Source organism: Thyridium curvatum (genome assembly GCF_004353045.1).
Source record: "Thyridium curvatum strain D216 chromosome Unknown NODE_25_length_444008_cov_73.864110, whole genome shotgun sequence".
Taxonomy (NCBI): Eukaryota; Fungi; Ascomycota; class Sordariomycetes; order Thyridiales; family Thyridiaceae; genus Thyridium; species Thyridium curvatum.
Window position 1 is genome coordinate 27,044 of NW_022156780.1, and position 18,795 is coordinate 45,838.

At 52.6% G+C, this 18,795-nt stretch overlaps 8 protein-coding genes across 8 annotated transcripts; 4 read left to right on the top strand and 4 right to left on the bottom strand.

Annotated features, from left to right (window-relative positions):
- Positions 1-743: 743 nt before the first annotated feature.
- On the bottom strand, positions 744-1,688 carry E0L32_004928 (uncharacterized protein; the record flags this gene model as incomplete). The annotated part of the gene is made up of 1 exon (XM_031139393.1): positions 744-1,688. One exon carries the CDS (start codon positions 1,686-1,688, stop codon positions 744-746), a length of 945 nt encoding a protein of 314 aa, XP_030996530.1.
- A 414-nt stretch (positions 1,689-2,102) lies between these two features.
- E0L32_004929 (uncharacterized protein) lies at positions 2,103-4,133 on the bottom strand (the record flags this gene model as incomplete). Its single annotated transcript, XM_031139394.1, has 7 exons — positions 2,103-2,379; positions 2,449-2,535; positions 2,597-2,727; positions 2,788-3,378; positions 3,428-3,659; positions 3,702-3,872; positions 3,934-4,133. The coding sequence occupies 7 exons, from the start codon at positions 4,131-4,133 to the stop codon at positions 2,103-2,105; spliced, it is 1,689 nt and encodes a 562-aa protein (XP_030996531.1).
- Positions 4,134-5,640: 1,507 nt separating this feature from the next.
- E0L32_004930 (uncharacterized protein) lies at positions 5,641-6,875 on the top strand (the record flags this gene model as incomplete). Its single annotated transcript, XM_031139395.1, has 2 exons — positions 5,641-6,145; positions 6,196-6,875. The coding sequence occupies 2 exons, from the start codon at positions 5,641-5,643 to the stop codon at positions 6,873-6,875; spliced, it is 1,185 nt and encodes a 394-aa protein (XP_030996532.1).
- Positions 6,876-7,209: 334 nt separating this feature from the next.
- On the top strand, positions 7,210-7,910 carry E0L32_004931 (uncharacterized protein; the record flags this gene model as incomplete). The annotated part of the gene is made up of 2 exons (XM_031139396.1): positions 7,210-7,299; positions 7,371-7,910. 2 exons carry the CDS (start codon positions 7,210-7,212, stop codon positions 7,908-7,910), a joined length of 630 nt encoding a protein of 209 aa, XP_030996533.1.
- A 1,695-nt stretch (positions 7,911-9,605) lies between these two features.
- On the top strand, positions 9,606-10,466 carry E0L32_004932 (uncharacterized protein; the record flags this gene model as incomplete). Its single annotated transcript, XM_031139397.1, has 1 exon — positions 9,606-10,466. One exon carries the CDS (start codon positions 9,606-9,608, stop codon positions 10,464-10,466), a length of 861 nt encoding a protein of 286 aa, XP_030996534.1.
- Positions 10,467-10,540: 74 nt separating this feature from the next.
- On the bottom strand, positions 10,541-12,172 carry E0L32_004933 (uncharacterized protein; the record flags this gene model as incomplete). Its single annotated transcript, XM_031139398.1, has 2 exons — positions 10,541-12,045; positions 12,100-12,172. 2 exons carry the CDS (start codon positions 12,170-12,172, stop codon positions 10,541-10,543), a joined length of 1,578 nt encoding a protein of 525 aa, XP_030996535.1.
- Positions 12,173-14,830: 2,658 nt separating this feature from the next.
- On the top strand, positions 14,831-15,316 carry E0L32_004934 (uncharacterized protein; the record flags this gene model as incomplete). The annotated part of the gene is made up of 2 exons (XM_031139399.1): positions 14,831-15,011; positions 15,069-15,316. 2 exons carry the CDS (start codon positions 14,831-14,833, stop codon positions 15,314-15,316), a joined length of 429 nt encoding a protein of 142 aa, XP_030996536.1.
- A 1,676-nt stretch (positions 15,317-16,992) lies between these two features.
- On the bottom strand, positions 16,993-18,218 carry E0L32_004935 (uncharacterized protein; the record flags this gene model as incomplete). The annotated part of the gene is made up of 7 exons (XM_031139400.1): positions 16,993-17,232; positions 17,289-17,637; positions 17,694-17,783; positions 17,836-17,848; positions 17,903-17,920; positions 18,110-18,151; positions 18,206-18,218. 7 exons carry the CDS (start codon positions 18,216-18,218, stop codon positions 16,993-16,995), a joined length of 765 nt encoding a protein of 254 aa, XP_030996537.1.
- Positions 18,219-18,795: the final 577 nt, after the last annotated feature.

Below are 18,795 nucleotides of genomic sequence, written 5' to 3' on the forward strand. Positions count from 1 at the left end.
CCCCTCGGACCAGCCTCTTGTGCAGACGTTCCTTGTCCATGGTCATTCGGCGTAGTGATCATTATTTACAGGCCTGAGAGATGCCTAAAAGCAATGGGAGTGACTTACAAACCTATTCGCCGCTTCCTCTAACTCTGCCATATGTGCGGTAATACGGCACTGGGCCGAGTTTTGCACGAATACAAGTACTAGCGTGCCGGGCACGGCAAAACAGGGCACGAACGATTGCATATCCAACTACGGCACCAATATTATCCGGAGCTCGGCACCGCCTGTTTTGCGTAGCAGAGGCTACTTTGAAGGTTACGGCTTGGGCCGCCTTTGCCTCTATCAGGACGCCAGACAGATCGATGCTTCAAAATACACACACCTGCGTTTCGTCTTTGGCACTTTTACACCCGATGACCAAGTACAGATTGGAGATCAACTCTCCGCATACGAGTTTGAGAATTTCAAGATCGTAAAAGGTTCGGCGAGGATTCTTTCGTTTGGTGGTTGGGACTTCTCAACAAACCCCAGCACGTACATGATCTTCCGCCAGGGAGTGACGCCAGCCAACCGGCTCACCATGGCTGCCAATATTGCCAATATTGTCAAGGCCCGTGGCCTCGATGGTGTTGACATCGACTGGGAATATTCGGTAGTGGGTGAGAGAAATCGATGCTGTTTTCGAAAGAAAGAGATGTTGGTAGTAATCACCATAGATCATTGGCACGTCCCCGACCACACATGCATCTATCGCACTAATCGAGATTGATGGGATGCGCTTCCAGGTATTCCTCCAAAGTAGAGGGTCTCCCTCGAGCATTCTCCGCAGCCCAAGCCACCAGCTCTTTCGTATCCGGTCCCCAGTAGTCAAACTCCTCCCCGTAGCTGAGCGCCTCTATCACCTTCACATGGTCATCTGTCGCATGCGGCAGAGCTTTCCTGAACTCGTCGCTGGTGATCTGCTTGCAGACGATCGTCTTGCCTGTGGCTTTGGACATGATGGCAGCCATCTCGTCGCCGGTGTAAATCCCACCGGCGGCGCAGAAGGTCTTGCCGTGGTACTTGTCCGGCTGTGCTAGAATAGCGCCGATGAACTTGCCAGTGTCCCCGACCGCATCAATCAGCGGCATCCGGCTCCTGGAGGAGTTCAGGCGCTGCAAAGCCCAGGTGCCGTCCGGGAGGCGCTGCGGTCCATAGTAGCTCGGAGGCTGAAAGTTCTCCATGAAGAAGGCCGGCGCGAAGAACGCGCTCTTGACTGGCAAGCTCCGTATGTACTTCTCCGCCTTCATCTTGGCGTCAAAGGAGACGACCTCCTCGGGGAAGCGGCCGCGCGCCCTCTCCGGGACCGGCGGCATGGTGCTGAAGATGATGTACTCGGCGCCCATCTCGACGGCGACGTCGGCGACGGCCTTGGCGCTGCTGAACTCGACCTCTACCCCGCCGGGCGTGAAGGACGGGTTGGTCATGACGAAGACGACGTGCACGCCGGCCAGGGCCGCCTCGAGGGAGGCCCGGTCGAGCACGTCGCCCTGGACGACACGGACCTTCTGCTGGAGTGCCAGCGCCTTCTCCGAGTCTAGCCTGCGGGTGATGGCGCGGATCTCGTATTGCTTGGACAGTTCCGGGTCGTTGAGCACAAAGTCGACGACGGAACTGCCTTGCTGGCCGGTCGCGCCGAAGACGGCTAGGATCTTGGTCATGGCTGGTGGCAAAGAGGAAATGTAATTGATAAAATCAGTGAGACCGACATCGTTTATTTGCCATGCGTTTGACGAATTTGAGATCGCTTTTATACTTCTCTGTAATTTGGCTACACTTGTATGGTTTGACGGCCGAGCTTATTAATCGTTGGCCAGCTCCGGACGAAACGGTGATATGACACCGAACTCCGCCGAGAGCGTCACACGTCAGCCTGTGTGGCATGGCCGGGGCAAAGATGATCCTTAGTACAAGCTCAAACATCGAGTTCTACATTAATTTCAGTGTGCTATTCGATCCAAACTCTGATAAATGATCGAAGCCCACCCCTATATCCGGGTTTCAAGTACTGTTGCTCCTTGTGTATCCCTTCAACTATAGCAAAGACAAAACCACCCTAGCTGTGAAACCGTCGATTAATCAAGATCAAGAGACGAATCTCTCTTCCCTCCAAAGCCCGGAGCGATAGGCACGACGATGAGATCGCCCGTGCCGCGGGCGCGAAGTCTGCGGCTTCCGAGCCGGGCCGGAGGCTCGGTCTGGGACACAATGACCCGCCTGTCGGGCGTGATGCTGAAGTAGAACCTGTAGCCGCCAAAGAAGCCCGTCTGCATCTGGCCGCTGCAGGTGAAGGCGAAGATGGTCGTGACGTACTCGTCGTCGCCGTCGCTGACCCATTTCTGGCCATTGGAGCTGCAGAAAGAAAGCTCATGGTCAGCAAAGTTTGTTCGGTTCACTACTAGAGTGTGGGATATTTATTACCTTTCTAGACCAAAGCCAACCCTTCCAGATCTGTACAGAGTGAGATAGTAGACCTTGCCGCCGTCGCCGACAGTAAGATCAAAGGCGCTGTTGTACCTCGTCAGTGTCGTTTCCCGTATGCATCGGAATGGCCAGTGGTCGAACTTACCCATAAGGAGCCGAGTCGGGATGTACAGGTGTAAACATTGTAGGGACGTAGTCGGGCGTGATCTGCTGTATGACCATGGCGGTAGTATCATTCTTGATAATGGGCAGACGGGTATCAGGGTCGACAAGTTGCTGCCAGGTAGTATCAGTAGAGAGGCCTTAGTGGAGCACGGACAGCTCGAGGATACTTACAAACAATGCTCCGCGGTAAGGATTGAACGCGCATCCATTGTACGAGTCTGGGATGTCCGGAGTAAAAGTGGGACCCGTAGGTTCCGGGAACCGTGTCAAGGAGGTCTTCGAGGTTGTCGTTTTAGACGCTCCTGTCGATGGCAGGTAGATGGTGGACTCCACTACAGTCCCAGTGGGAAAGTCTGGTAGCCTGGAGAACGAGGCTGTTGAAGTGGCTGTTTGATTTGCAGTGTCTGTGGGCCGGTCGAAGGAGATGTTGGCCAGCGATGGGATGCTCGAGATCGTGATGGGGATGAGGCTGCCGGAAGAGTTGGTGACAATGACTGGGAGGACAGACGTTTCTCCACTGGTTATTGGCGCCGAGGTGGTTTCGACCGGCTCGGTCGAGACCGGGCCATTGAGGTCTCCGGTTGATGATGCCACCGTTGGACTCTCGGTTTCAATCGTAGTTGTCGGGACTGGAGTCTCAGTAGTTGACTCTTCCGTAGTGGAGGAAGAAGTCTCGACGGTTGACGATTCGATGGATGAAGAGTTAGGCTCGCTAGTCGTTGATTCCGTCGTTGAGGTTGTCGTGTCTGTGATGACAGGGCCCTGTGTTCTGGATGTTGGAGTAACTGGCAGGGTGACTGTCCGTGTAGACTCTGTAGATGTAGAGGATTGCGTAGAGGACTCTGTGGTCGATTCTTCGGTCGTTGGTTCCTCCGAGCTCGAAGATGGGATATCGATTGACGTGATAAGACTGGTTGGTGAGGTTGTCACGGGCAAGGGGGACGAAGTGGGAATAGAGGTACTCGAGGACGTGGATGATCGCGTCGATGACGTCCGTGAGCTTGGAGACCTGGTCGGCGATGCAGTTCCTTCCACCACATACTCTGTCTATATTACTGTGAGCAAATAAACAGCTCCATAATGACCTTGGGAGGGAGCTCACAGGGGTAACAGTGACAGCCCCGCCACCAGTGACGCCGCCGCATGAGCATGCCCGCTGGTACTCGGCGAAATTACGGCAGTTCAGGGCATACGTTGGAAGGACCGGAACCACGCTTGTTGTCGCGATAGCTGAAGCATTCGACACGGTCACAGTGCTGATTGTGAGAAGGCGAATTAGCATGGACTAGATAGAACAAGCTTCGATAAGCCACTTACACGGCAGATACATAGACCTTCCCCGCCAGGAGACTTGAACAGTCTGCCCTGGCAGTGGTAATGTGCCAGTCTCCGAGTCTATTTCCCAGGACCGCGCGGATGCAGTTATTTGGAGAGCATCCAGGCGGTGCAGCAACAGCCGGTGAGATGAGAACTCCGGCGAGGTAGAGCCCGGCCAGCGCCGATGATAGAGCGGTCATGGTCTTTGACAGAAAAGGATGTCAGGATTATACTGAATTGAATGGTTGTTGAAGCTGATGGGATCTACAGAAGAGAGAAAGCAGAAGCCAGCAGCGCAGACGAGGAACTGGAGAGGTCTTTATACACGATTGAGCACGAAAGATATCTCTCAAATCATCAGCTCGTATCACGATAGCTCGCGGCTGGTCGACGTTGCATTCAACCCCTTGTTGGCACTTCGAAACACTTTGTCGAGGTAGGTTCAGCCACGGGCCACGATCTATGCCGGAGCACATTCTCCAGTGATTGTTCCAGATCTATGGGTTCCAGAACGCCATCCTCTGCCCCGTGAGGTTGGTTCCACACCCAGAATCGCCAGAGAACGTTCAGCTCAGGGCGCCAGCATATCTCAGTGAGGAGACATGTCTCGGAGTATAACCAATCGAAGATGGCGCCGTTGGGCATCCCTCCCTGTAGGGCGTCTGTACCTGCATTGACGATCGGAGGGGGAATGTGGCACTTTGCTCTGGTGCCGCGTGCTCTCGGCTTGGGTTGCATCTATTGGGACTGCCGTCCCTCTCAGTTGGAGCCGTGCCGTGCCGTGTCTCCAGGGAGTTCGATGTGGCGTCTGCATTCCAAACCCCGACCGCCTGCCGGGTTGACCGATGCAATTGTTATCGGCCGGCTTCAAGAGGAGAGCTGAGAACGGACGGTCTTCCGACAACCCATAATGGCCCAGGCCTGGTTCAGAGACATCAGATATGGCGCCACGATGAGGTCAATCGAGGTTTGCAGATGTTGAGTGTTTGATCGACCAAGTTGAATTAAGGGGCAATGCCGGCGGCCTTTTAGCTTGGTGGCCAAAGAAGCAATTCCATATCTCAGGCAAGCTAGAAGCGCCACTTGAAGGAATGGTAATACCATCTTCCAACGGCCAGGAGAGACAGTACATCGATTGTCACTCTCCGTAATCTACTCAATCACCTTTCATCAAAATCAATACTCAAAGCCTCTTTGTCTTGTGCTCCTCTGGCTTAGTGGGATGGATGCTCATGCCTTGTGTCTTTGCGACAGTCATTTGCCTTTGGGCTGGTTAAGGCAATTTATTGGAGCTGAATTTCCCACAAAGTCGACGTCAGATACGAACCCTACTAAAATCCCTTTCGGTCTTCAGACCTGAGTAACTTCCTGTCCTGCCTAAGCCGCACCTGGGCCTCACCTGGGCCTCACCTGGGCCTCACCTGGGCCTCACCTAAGCCCACCTCGTGTTGGGCCGCAAATCGTTAGCCAAACGACCCAAAGGCGGCGAGGAGCGGCAGAAGATGGGCTCCTTTTTTCGGGGCGGGAGATGATGACCTTTTCGTTCCGAAAGGCATTTAGGCACCGATCTGCTCATGGATTTCATCGGATTTGGTCGAGGGGCTTCCACATCTCGACATCTCATTCAGCCAGTATACTATACGGCCTATCTATAGCCTCCGAATTCCCGCGCAACTACTTGTTGGCAGTACCTTCTCGTTTCTCACCATGGATGACAGTGCAGATGTCGGCTACTTTGTCGACTCAGAGGATGAGGGGGAGCTGGAAGACGAGTGTGAACCTCTTAGTCGGTACCGCGAGGGACTCTACTATCCTGTGTGCATCGGCGAGGTCTTGAATGGCAGATATCGGGTCTTGCACAAGCTCGGATGGGGTGGGTTTTCCACGGTATGGCTCGCTCGCGACCTCGATCAGAGGACTGTGGCACTCAAGATCATGGTTGCCGATGAACGTGGCGATACGGAGCTGCCAATACAAGCCAAATTGATCCAGAAATTAGACGACACATCTAGTCTCACCCTCTATACTGCGGCTTTCCAGCTTCGTGGTGCCGACGATCACCATCACCTATGCCTGGTGCTTCCATTACGCGGTACCTCTTTAAGTGACTACCGTACAAGAGTACAGAAGCCAATTACAGAACGCATGTCTGTAGCGAGAACGGCTCTACATGCCCTTGCTTCTGTGCATAGTGTAGGGATTATACATCGAGGTATATGTAAAGTCGCCTATTATCACATCTTAGTTACTAATTATCAATAGACCTCAATCTTGGAGCTATACTTTGGGAGCTACAGTCAATTGATCACTTAACGAATGAAGACATATACCGTCTATTCTGTAGGCCTCGCAAAATGAAAATAGGCGACCTAGGTTGGAAATCGGGTGAGATTGTACAAGGGATGAAAGGCCTGTACCATCTACTCGGCTCTTCAGCCTACCTCGGCGATTTTGGCATGTCAATCCATGCAGGCACCACGGTAGAATATACCGTCCAGGCTCCAATGTCGTTTTGTGCCCCTGAGCGATACCACGGCGCACAGCCAAGCTATGCGAGCGATTTATGGAGCTATATATGCATCTTTGCTACTCTATATCTCAGTGTCGAGGTGGTCTGGGGTCATGGTACCCTCTCTGTGGCCCGTATGGTCGACGCCTTAGGCCCACTGCCTAAAGAGTGGAAGGGATCCTATTGCGGTCCCGGAGAGGCTGAGGATTGGTGGTACGATTGTACTGGTCTGTTACCACGCCCCAAATACACTCACGAGACTCTTGAGCACAAGGTAGATAGACTACGACCAGACATTGGCCGGGAAGAAAGGAAGCTCGTATTATCGATCCTGCATCAAGGCTTTTCCTACCACCCAGAGCAGCGCCTTACTGCTACCAACTTGCTGGCCAGTCCAGAATTCGTGGCGCTCATGGGCAAGTATGGCCTCTGAGCCTCCTAGACTTAGAGGCGGTAATCATTTCAAACATGTCAAGGCAAAGTCATGCATGTATCTAGACAATGGAATATGGAGAACGGGTGAGCCTTCGCGATTCATCTGGTACGTGCACACTGCTTTTCTGGCGCCCAGGAGTTGTATATGTCGGGTCACGTGGCCAGTCAGTCCCATTTGAATGTCTTCAGGCTCCTCTCTCTCGCTTTAAGATTGAGCTTGGGTTTTCCCCATCTCACCAAATTCTCCCGAGGAGTCAATGTAGACCCCACCTCCGGCCGAGCCCGGTCCAGTGTCGTTATCTAGCAAGACACGAATCCCTTCGCCGGTCAAGATGAACATGGCCGCCGGCTCGGCCGGCCCAGTTGGGAGGAGCGATGACGGAATACCATGGCCGTACCCACCAGATCTACAGCCGAGGCTGGTAAGGCAATTTAGTTGTTCTCTTACATCCGGACAAACATTGCCTCGGGTTCAACGGAACTGACCTGCTAGGATCTATGCATTTCTTTTGGCAGCACCGGTATAATCGAACGGTTACCCTGCGGAGACAAGATCAAAAAGTCACCTCACCCCATGGCATGCTCCTGGGACAAGATCCTTATGCGCAAGCAACTCCAGCGTGAATTCGAGGTGTACCAGCGACTACCTAGCCATCCGCGCCTTATCCGTATGTTTGGCTTTTCCGAACCCGATGACGACGGCGAACGAGGACTTATACTCGAATATATGCCCAATGGCAGTCTTAAGGCTGCCCTCGAATCCGATACCGATATCCCTGTGGAACGTCGCGTACAATGGTGCGTAGAGGCGGCAGAAGCGGTTGTCCACCTCCACTCTTACGGCATCATCCACGCCGACATCAGGCCCGAGAATATGGTTCTAGATGCAAGACTTGGTGTTCGGATCATCGACTTTTCCGGCGCCTCGATTGATGGGAAGGAGGCCCTCTCGCTCGAGAGCACCAGGTTCTTCCTGATACGAAACGTAAGGGACAAGGCGAATGCAATGTCACAACAGATCTCTTCGCTCTAGCCTCGAGCATCTATCAGATTGTCGTGAGGAATCAGCCGTATGAGGAGGTGGAGTCCCAGGAGGTGGAGGCTCGATATGCGAGGAAGGAGTTTCCATCTGTGGCTGGCGTCGTGTTCGGTGATATTATACGGCGGTGTTGGATGTGCGAGTTTAACTCAGCTGCTGAAGTTCTTCATAACCTCACGGAAGTGATAGGAAGCAAGGCAAATGGGGTGCAAGTGAGGACGTTTTTGCAACATAACAAAGCCACATTTGAGGACCGCATTTCGTCCTCGCTTCTTTGACTATATTGGTATATACCACTTGAAAATGATGCCTGGACATTTAATTTCCAGAGTCAGCTTGGTTGTCAGGACGTCGCCTCTCAGAATATCCCTCATCCCGGCACGTAGGGCATTTGCCGGGCTTCTTGCTTGAGCCCATAGGACTGTCCTTCAACTTGTCGCCCGTGCATTGCACTCCGGTCTGCGTCGCATTGGCGCACCTTATGACGCTAAATTCGTCTGTAACCCGATGGACTTCGGAAATTGCGCCTCTCTAGCCTTCGATTCGTTGGGTTGGGTGGCTTGACCTTGGGACGTGCATTCTAAGCTTGGTGGGTGTTTTTGGAAAACTTACAGCTGATGATAGCCAAGGATCCAAACCGAAGCAAAACTGGGCAGGTAAAAAGCCTGGAAGCCCGTGAATGCCATGGGAAGCGTCCAAGGTCATCGGCCATAGGAGGGAAAGCAATCATCTGATGGTTACTCAAACACTATTGCAAAGATACAGAGTGAAGGAGTGCTAGATTTCAAAGCACATATCCATACGAGTTTAATGTCTCTCAACGGACGGCAAGGGAGGATATTGAGTGAAAATAGGCCCCCCATTTGAAAGGCAACGCACACAATGGTCTCGAGTGTCCCCGAGCATTGTCACATCAAGACATCTACCCTGAAAGATGATGACTGAGGAATCCCTGCTCATGCTTAGGTTCTTTTTTTAAGGCACTGCGTGTGCCATTCCACTGCGAGAACCAACTATTTGCTCAGCATATATCCCAGGCAATTTGTGGAATGGCCTCGACATTCGTCAAATACACCATTGGCTGGCCGGGTTTCCGTGGGGGGTGACTATGCGCAGGTCGATCAAGTCATTTTCATGGACCCCAACAACGATGACAGGTGGTATTCTGTAGTACGATGGGTGATATGCAAGGCATGGAAGTCCACCAAATCCGACTAGCAACACGTTTAGTTAATTGTTCTGACCGGCAATCAAAGCGACCGAGGTCTCTCTCTGCTTCAATCTTGGACTAAGCTATTCGGAAAATGTTCTGCCAAGACCCAAGAAAGTGTGGTAAGAGTCCGAGAGCTGAAACTGGAAAGCTGGGGTTGACATTCGCTCCGCGAACTAGTACGGAGAAGCACATCCGGACGCGTGAGACAGCCCCTCCGCCATATTTATCAGATTTAGCTTCACTGCCGCCACGAAGGCACGTCACTCCATGGCGTCCAATACGGATATAGTCCCATGCGGGGTCATGGTAGTGCTCTGATGGATGTGTCAGTTCGCAAAACATGATCCTCACGACAGCCACGGCGGGACAGCCCGTCCGGCCATCAGAGTCGCTCTGATAAAATAGCTGGGAAAACAGCTCTAGCTTGAACAATGTCGACCAAAAAAGACCTCTGATACGACACCAATCATAAGATCATGGCAAAGTCAGCGATAATCACAGGTGGCGCGAGCGGCATGGGGCTTGCCGTCGCCCAGGCGCTCGCTGCCCGCGGCGGCTGGGACTTGCACCTCGTCGACCTGAACGCCGAGGCGGGCAAGGCCGCAGCGTCTTCGCTACCAGGCGCGACGTTCCACCAGGCCGACGCCACAAAGTACGCCTCCCTAGCCGCCGCCTTCGAGGCCGCCTTCAAGTCGTCAGGCCGGGTCGACTTTGTCTTTGCCAACGCCGGCATCGCCGAGCGGGACAACTTTTACATGAGGCACGACACGGGCAGCGGGCCGCCGCCGGAGCCGGACATGCTCGTCATCAAGATCTGCCTGGACGCCGTGGTGACGACGACGTACCTCGCGCAGCACTACTTCCGCCAGTCGCCGCAGGACAACCAGAGCCTCGTCATGACCGCCAGCTGCGGCGGCATCTACCCGTCCGCCTACTCGCCCATGTACTCGGCCGCCAAGCACGGCGTCGTCGGCTTCATGCGCTGCGTCGCCACGCACTTTTGGCACAAGGACCGCATCCGCGTGAACGCCATCTGCCCCGGCACCGTCAGGACGAACCTCTTGTCGCAGAAGGAGTGGCAGAACTTCCCGGCCGAGTACTTCACGCCGGTGGAGAAGATCGTCGAGGCCGTCCTCATACTGGTGGATGGCAAGGACGACACACCTGCCGAGAAGACGAGGATCGACGGCGTCGAGGCGGACAAGAAGGGAGTCCTCTGGGGCGAAGCCGTCGAGCTTTCTGGCGCCAACCACTATTACAGAACGAAGCCCAAGTTCTCCGATTCGGGGATGCAGGCTGTCATGGCTGCGACTGAGATGGAGGAAATGCAACGCTAGATAGTAACCCAAGAGACTCATATAGTCTACCTAAAATCCCGATCCTATGTTATGGAGAGCTCGATACATCTGGGCTAGGCCGTGCCTTCGACATGTTCAAGAGCGGCTTTCTCCTTGCGCATCTTCATGTCTATCTCCTGCCGTTCGGCCTCGGTCGCGTCGGTAAGATGCACGATAACCTCATCGCCAAAGATCTCGGCCAGTTCCTCCAGCGACTTGCCCTTGGTCTCCGGGAAGAAGAAGTAGATGACTATGATGGTCACCGTAGTCAGGCAAGCAAAAACCAAGAAGTACCTCCAGCTAATGTTGGCGATGGCCGTCGCCCCTGGAGTCACAAAGGTGATGCAGGCGGTAAAGTACGTGGCGGTGCTGAGAGCGACGCCGCGCGAGCGGATATTCGTCGGGTAAATCTCGCTGCTGTACACGAAGGAGGCGGCGTCGATGAAGAACCCGTACGCGAACACGAAGAGGAAGATGGCAAAGATGGCTGCTTTCTGCCCGGCCACCGATGCGGCACTGTCCTTGACGACGAACTCGGCAATCATGGCCGTCTCGATGATCAGCGCGACCAGACATCCAATGAAGCCTGTCAGAAGCGCCTGGTTTAACAGCGTGAGTAACACATCTACAAAGCAGGAACCGATTGCAAGGGGATATCTCACAAATCGACGCCCAGTCCAATCGAGCGTAAGCAGAGACCCCAAGTTGCCAATGGCACCAACCAAGGTGTAAAACGCGTAGAGTAGTAGCGGCATATGGCCAGTCATCCCCAGATTCCCGTAGATGATGACACTGTAGTAGTTGATCACCAGGCCACCACTAGCGTTGGCAGCATACTGCACAAAGCACGAGAGAAACGCGCGTTTAGCGTACGAGGGAGTGGTCAGGATGGTCCAATAGCCGCCAGGGTTGGTCCTCTCCAGCTCGATCTGCTTGCGCATTTGGTAAAACTCCTCGTTTGTCGCCAACTGATCGGGGTCACTCGCGTCACTGTGCAAGCGGCTGAGCACCGTCCAAGCTTGATCGTTGCGGCCTTTCATGAGCAGCCAACGAGGCGACTCGGGTACCCAAATGCAGCCGATCAGGAGCACCAACGCAGGAACACAGGTAAAAGCCAAAGGCCCGCGCCATCCAAAGGTTAGGTTGGTCGAATACGACGCGCCGTAGCCCACCCAAGCAGAGATATTGTACCCGCTCACCATGAAGAAGCCGTGCAGGCCTGTGAGCATGCCGCGCTTCGATGGCGTCGAGGCCTCGGCGAGGTAAATGGGAGTGAGTGTTGCCAAGGCACCGAGCCCGGCACCCTGCAACACGCGGACAATGATGAGCATGGCAACGTGCACACTACCGGCCGTCAGAGCTCCTCCGATGACAGAGAGCAAGGCGGCCGAGATGAGGGCAATACGCCGGCCCCAGTGATCAGCAACGGGCCCGGCCGTCAGGCCGCCGACCACGGCCCCAAAGAAGAATAGGGCATTGACCGCGCCGATGATGTGATTTGCATATGCTCCGTTGGGCTCGAGGTTGAAGTATCGGAAGAAGCCCGGCTGGCCGATACTAGTGGCGAATGAGGCAAAACCTATGGTATGTGAGTTCTGACCTAAATGAGAAGTATTTCATAGTTGATCATTACCGAATCCATACGTGAAGCTTCCAACAGCCACCGTCATGCCGACGAGCACGTTATACAGCGTAGTTTTTGTCATAGTGTTGAACAAAGAGTAAATTGTGAGGGCTTGGCAAGGTTGTCTGCCATGCTCACTAGGCGACTGGCTGGCTGGGGGTCAGCTAAAATATCAGAAACAGACCGGCACTTCTAATTTACCCCAGATTCCCCATGCTTGCTAAACTAGATGAGTAATGGTGGTGAAGAGGGAAGTGGACAGGGATCGGCGAGGGGTCCGGGAAAGCTTCTCCTGAGGCTATGTATCAAAATCACTAATTTTGCTTTATCGAACACCAAGTAAGCTCACATCCTAAATGCCGCCGGAAGTTCATTTCGCATCGCTCCTCCTCGTATTTCCGAGGCCTTTCATCTCATGTTCACCTGGGCTTCGGTGGAGGCGGGTTTGGAATACCTGTCGTATCATAGCTACCTATGCGCCACGGCCGAAATTGAAATGGAACATTGGGTATGCAACATGTTACCGATAACACTCGAACAGAGCATAGGGATAGCTGACTTTTATTGAACCTGCATTGATCAAGAGTGTGCTTGAACTTGGTGATGTTGTGTTGTAAAGTACGATGGATGGATCCAGGCCATGCGCAAGCAGAGTATGAAGAGGTGCATGGATATCTACAACATTATACCCTGTGCTGATGACAATAACTCGCTGAGGATTTTCTTGATCAATTGTTCATCTAATGGACAGCACGTCTTAAAACCTCGAAGGAAAGCAACACGGGAAAGCTTGTCGACAAAGGTCTGTCTCTCCCGCCTCTCGGGAACGAAAATTCCCGCCTATCGGTCGCTGCTTCTCTGTAAGGACTGGAAAGGATTTAGACGTTCTGTGGTCTCGAAGGAGTAAAATTCTGGGGGTTACTTATGGGGTGAGCCTGCTCTTACAATATAAATGTAGATTCCCCTTCCAGCTCGTCGCACTAGAGTCATGGTTGAACAAGTTGAATGTGAACTTGGTGAGCAATCGGAAGAACTTGATTCTTGCCATTATTTGAGAGAGGTATCTATCTTTCTCGAGAAGTACAAGACCTCCTTGCATCCAGTCACCCACCAGCGTGCCATAGACAAACCCTTGGCAGCAGAGGACGTGCAGGTGAGCGCAGGGAAGGCGAAGGCTCAAGATGTAGAGCGCTCACTGGGAAGGCCTGGACACTTGTCCATATGTTGAAAAGGAGGATATTCATCAGGCCTCCCACAAAAAATATCGAAAGAGGGTTTGCAAATCCCAGCCAGAACCGTGCGTGAAAGACCCACTTTGATATTGATCGATGTCGCCCTTGCTGTCGCTGTGCTGTGTTAAGGTGCGCCGTCCTGGGTTTTCATATTCGGCAACGGACCCATGTTGGTACCAGCAAGCATACAAGAACATATATCAGCGATGTCTTCCAATATTCTCCAGATGGTGTCTTGCGTGAATATTCTGACTGGAGCAAAGGCTGCTCGAGCTTCATTGTGCACAGTGACGACGCTAATGCCCAGCATTCGAGGCCAAAAGAACCTGACTACGACGATGCGGATACCACACAAAGTCATTGTCACTGTTGGCGGCTGGAAGGAGCATATCCCGTGGCTTGCTTGCCTGTGGGGGCCAATCAAACATTGATTGTCTGTCCACATGCAGAAAGCCGATGATCGTCAAATGAGCCATCACCTAGCCAAAGTGCCCAATGATGTCTTGTGGACATCAATGAGTGCAACGGTAGAAACAAAATCGAAGGTAAATGCCCGTACCATCCAGCCTAGCTCAGTCGAGAGGTCCATGAATGGCATGCTGCTCTGCTGGCATCGCTAGCTTAAGGCCAGGATGATGGTCCTGATGCTGCAAATCCTGTCACGCCAGACCCCCAGCTTGCTGAGAAAGATACCGATCTGAAACCATTCGACTACGCTCAAGGTGCGGTTCAGTGCATGGCTCAGGGGTGGCCAGCTTTTGGACGGTCGGCACTCTGTTCAGGCGATGTGCATTGCTGCGGATCCCTCCTCTCCATGGCATCCATGGCCTCAAGTTGCCGGAAGAGCTCCGTATGGACCTGAGGGAGAAGCATGTTGCACCGATGACAGCCATCCCGTATTTGCCACAGAAACGAGCGAGCGGGCCGAGCAGCAGAAAGGTTGCGAACTGGGTCGCGAACCACATTTTGTCGCGAGCAGCAAAACTCGGGCCGTGTCAAGATGTGGCCATCCGAACACGCAACAGCTCAGGCTTAATCAGCTGCGACTCGGGACGCTACTTTCGGGCTAATGCAAGGTGAGAGCAGCAGAGTGGGAATAGCTGAACATAGCGAGCATGCGGAATGATTTCAATGGACAGGGCTTATTTTGTCCGCACTTGATTGGGTGCCCTAGCCTACATCTGCAAGTGGCCATCCGCGTGATATCCCTGCACAATTTCTGGTCTCGATGGTTTGTGTTGCCCAACCCTGCAGCAGCACAAACAATGTAGTCCCGAGTCAAGTCCAGGCCATGGTTCCTGATGGTCCATAAATCAACTGGTGATCCCGACTTGTGTTGAAGATGCGAGAAGCAGAAAAGGCATTGGTGCGCTCGACAACCTCCTCGCATAACCTGCTCGCACAACCTGCTCGCACAACCTGCTCGCACTACCTGCTCGCACAACCTGCTCGCCCTACCTTCTTGCACTACCTTCTTGCATTGCCTTCTTGCACAACCTTCTCGCACCATGTGTTTGAGTGTCCTGGTAAGGATCATTCCAGTCCTGGCAAAGGAAGACGCCTTGCTGACCGAGCAGATTGTGTGGAATTGCGACCACCAGGGCTCTGAGCGAGTGCGCTGCGACGACTATCCCAACTGTGTGGTTGAGCACGATGATTACAATCCGGAATTTTCCAAGGAGTTCTGCCGTAAGTGCCTTTATCCTTTCGATTGGATTGGTCTAGACGCTTGCTAATGTAGTTTAGGATCATGCAAAGAAGTCACATGGGTCGACAAGGCCATCGCCATGACCGAGACACGATTGGGTATACCGAATGATCCAGTGTTTTGGAAGAGACGCACCACCCTCGCCCGGCTTGAGTTTCTGAAGGAGTTTCCCATTGCCAAAGGCAACGGTCGCAAGCCGAACCCGGTCGAGCCAAGTCTTGAGTTGTTCAAGTCGACTGGCATGTTCAGGCCTGGAACCCCAATGCCAGAGCAGAAGAAGAACTAGGTACCTCAGTACCGGTAGAGGGGGCTGGGAAGGGGTGGTGGAACCGGCACGGCCCGGCTTTGAGGTTGGATTCCAACATAGTTGATGAAAAGATTGGCTCTATGTATTCTTCATATTAGATTGACTACCATTCCGCCGCGAGATCACTTTCGGTCAAGGCTACCTCTCCTTTTGTCGGGCCATGTAATGTCCCGTCTCTCATCAATCGGCAAAGTCTAACACTGGGGCTTGTGACCCAGTCTCTAGGCAGGAAGTAGTGCTTAGTGATGTCACCTGTGTTTGTCCGTAGGGACGCAGTGCGAACGTCCAGGTCTTTAAAGACAAGAAGCTTATTGGGCAGAATCCCGATGACATGCCCTACCAGCGCTTCAAACCCTTCCGGGAAATTGATCGGCACAAGAACCCCAGTCCCGGGAGGACTCGATTCGCTCGAAAAGGCCATCTACTGCTTTCGGCGATAGTAAATGAAATTTGTACTTGGGGCTGTTGAGATGCAAGTACGTTGTCCGCAATAGAAGATAGCGGGAGTAATAATTGACAGCCGCGAGACCTGCAGACAGTGAGGTGGTAGTCTGATCTCCATTTGTCGCCTGGAGGCTGAAGACGCGCCGACGATCTGTAGTCGCGATCAAACAGCCATCTTCACGAAACTTGAGCTCGAGTGCTCACTCTTCGGACGGGTTAGGGATAGTCAACTGTAGCAGCCCATCTTTAATCCTCCAGATGTACGTGTTTTTCATGCAGTAGCGCGCAAGCCGCGTACCAATCTGATCAAATGCCGCAGTCGAAGGGTATTCGCCCGTGCTAAAGGTCTAGTGTCTGCGAAACAGGTTGGTGTTCCAAAGCGTAATGATGCGATCCGGAAGGTCACAGCACACAGAGAAGTAACGCGGCGGTGTAGCGGCAAGGATTGCTTGCCACGTGCCCGCTGACACTCGAGCCAAACAGTCATCCCAATCCACGTTGTGTATCCCACTCACTAATAGGGTTATGGATGGAATCCTGCTGAACTTCTGATGTATGAAAGAGGCCGATGGGCTGAGTGGCGGGATGGTTTTGTATATAGAAGCCGGGTCCTGAGATAGCTGGCTGCCGAACCTTGCGTTATTCATATCGACTGCCCATATGTAGCATAGGCGGCCGCTCAACCTCGATTTTCTTTCTCTGTCGGGCATCCTCCGCAAGCCTGCGGAAACACCTGAGAAGATCTGCAAGATGTCCGCTCATGGCCATGCATTGCAGCCAGACCAGAAAATTTGGCCGGTGCAAGAATAGCAGAAGAGCATCAAGCATCCTATCCGATGTAGCCGAGCTCTGTTCAAGATGAAGTGTCCAAGATGTAGCGACGTAAGGGAGAAAGACCAGTAGCTTCGGCGAGTGAACTTTACCGCGGACATAATAGAACCAGTCGGCCCATTTAGAACAGCTCTTCAAGACAACATCGTCTGATCAAAAACAGTGTTGTATAGATCTAGGCGTTTTCTAGCGGCGGAGGCAGGAGACAACCATGTGCAAGAGTAATCTGTGACAGCATTTGTTTAGAAACTGCTTCAAGGTTGAACAACGAGAACAGCAATGTGACTAGATACATTAAGCGCCGATTATTGCCGCAGAATGGCAGAGCCAAGACACATCAACCCAAACCCACATGTTGATGACCATTTCTCTGTGTCGCTCTAAACGGAATCGGAAGGTTTCCTACCCCAGACGATTCGCTGTAGGAAGTAGGGTTTGTTTTCCGGACATTGAAGCTCATTGCGAACTTGTGATGACAGGACTAATGTCTCCTCCCAGCTCCAACCTACAGAATGAGCAACATAATTAATAGTTCCTTGAAGGTCTTCTTCCATGGCAAGCTTTGAGTACTGTCCAATCAGCCTCTTCTCGGATTCTTGTGGCCAAGTACCGATCGGATTCTACTGTTTCCATCAGTCACATCCAATAACCTTGAGTCGCCGGGCTCTGGGCTCACCTCCAGAGTTTCGTCTTGAATGTCAACAAATCCGGCCTCCTTCATAGCTTTGGCTTGCAAACCATCTTCCACTACCGTGAAAGATCGCTGGCTTCTCCTTCCTGCCTCCACGAACAGGTTTCCCCATTGGTGAATGGCTGAAGCCGATGACACCTCCGAATCACAGCCCTTTAGCCGGATAAGAGGCGAAGCCTCGTGGCTTTCGAGGTAGCCGCCCGGTTTGAGGCATGCGAATGCCTGCTTGTAAAGCGCGCACCAGTCATCTATGCTTCCGAATAACCAACTCATGTGTATGTACTCCACGGAGACCGGCGAAAATGACCAGAACTCTAGGCAGTCTTCAAAAAGGCTAGAAGGCCAAGGAGAGGTCAGTGGATTTCTAGTACAAGCCACAAATACACTCACAATTCGGTGTTTGCCACCATCAATTCGGTTTGAATGGGGGAGACGTCAGTCCCAATGACTTTCGCTTCGGGATGCTGTTCGGCAAAATCACTACTGCGAAGTAAGCGGCTGTTGATCTTCGGCGGAGAGCAACTATTGCAACCTAGCCCAATCACCTGGGATGAAACGATTAGTCCCTATTAAATTGATTTATCTTCCAAGACCCATACCTGTTCCTGTGCCGATATCTAACACCGTCTGGATCGCATTCATACAAGATGAGTGTCAATTCACGGCTGAGAATGAGATTACACACATGAAGATCTTGCTGTAGGGGCGCAAGGTTGAGCCTCTCCCCAAGTAGCAGGAATTTAACATGATGCCTAGGAAGGAAGTAAGCTCGTTTCTACTAGGTTGAAGAGCTTACTATAGCTTACCATAGATGTAGAGCTTCACTTTGCTTTTCATCATTCGGGGCCCTATGACTTCAGTTAGATATACAGGGTGGGAAAGATTGAGGCTTCTTCACTGACCAGTATTGGGCATTGTTGTTCTCATTGCTATGATACCGTCGTCCTCGAATAACTCTATATCTCCGAACAGATGAAGTTAGTGATGCCATTGATGATCTATCGTCGCCGAGAGCGGAGTCGCCTCCGTCAGAGGAAGCGGTGTGCACCTAGATATGCGTCAGTTCAAGAGCTGCACAGGGATGATGAAAGTTTCATGAGTGAATAAAAACATAGCAGTGCTACCTCCATCTCGTATTACGTGTCGGGCCAGACAACTCAGCCGTTGTAAACACGGCGTGATATCTGTTGCTTGAAGAGTGAGATGGTTGTTTGCTCCGTCAAGGTTCGCAGGTCAATTTAACGATATAAACAAGACCACTATTTGCTAGGGACAGGAACTAGTCAGCCCGAGAGTATCTTGGTTACGGGCATCATCCGTCAGGTAAGACAAAATAGTGGGCATCATTCCCAGCCCAAGCAGCATTGCTGTATCTGCAGCCGTTTCACGAGCTTATCGGATGCGACGATCCATTGGCCCTGGCTACGCCACCATGCAAACAGCACAGTGTTGTGTTTGATTCAAACAGCACAGTGTTGTGTTTGATCCATAC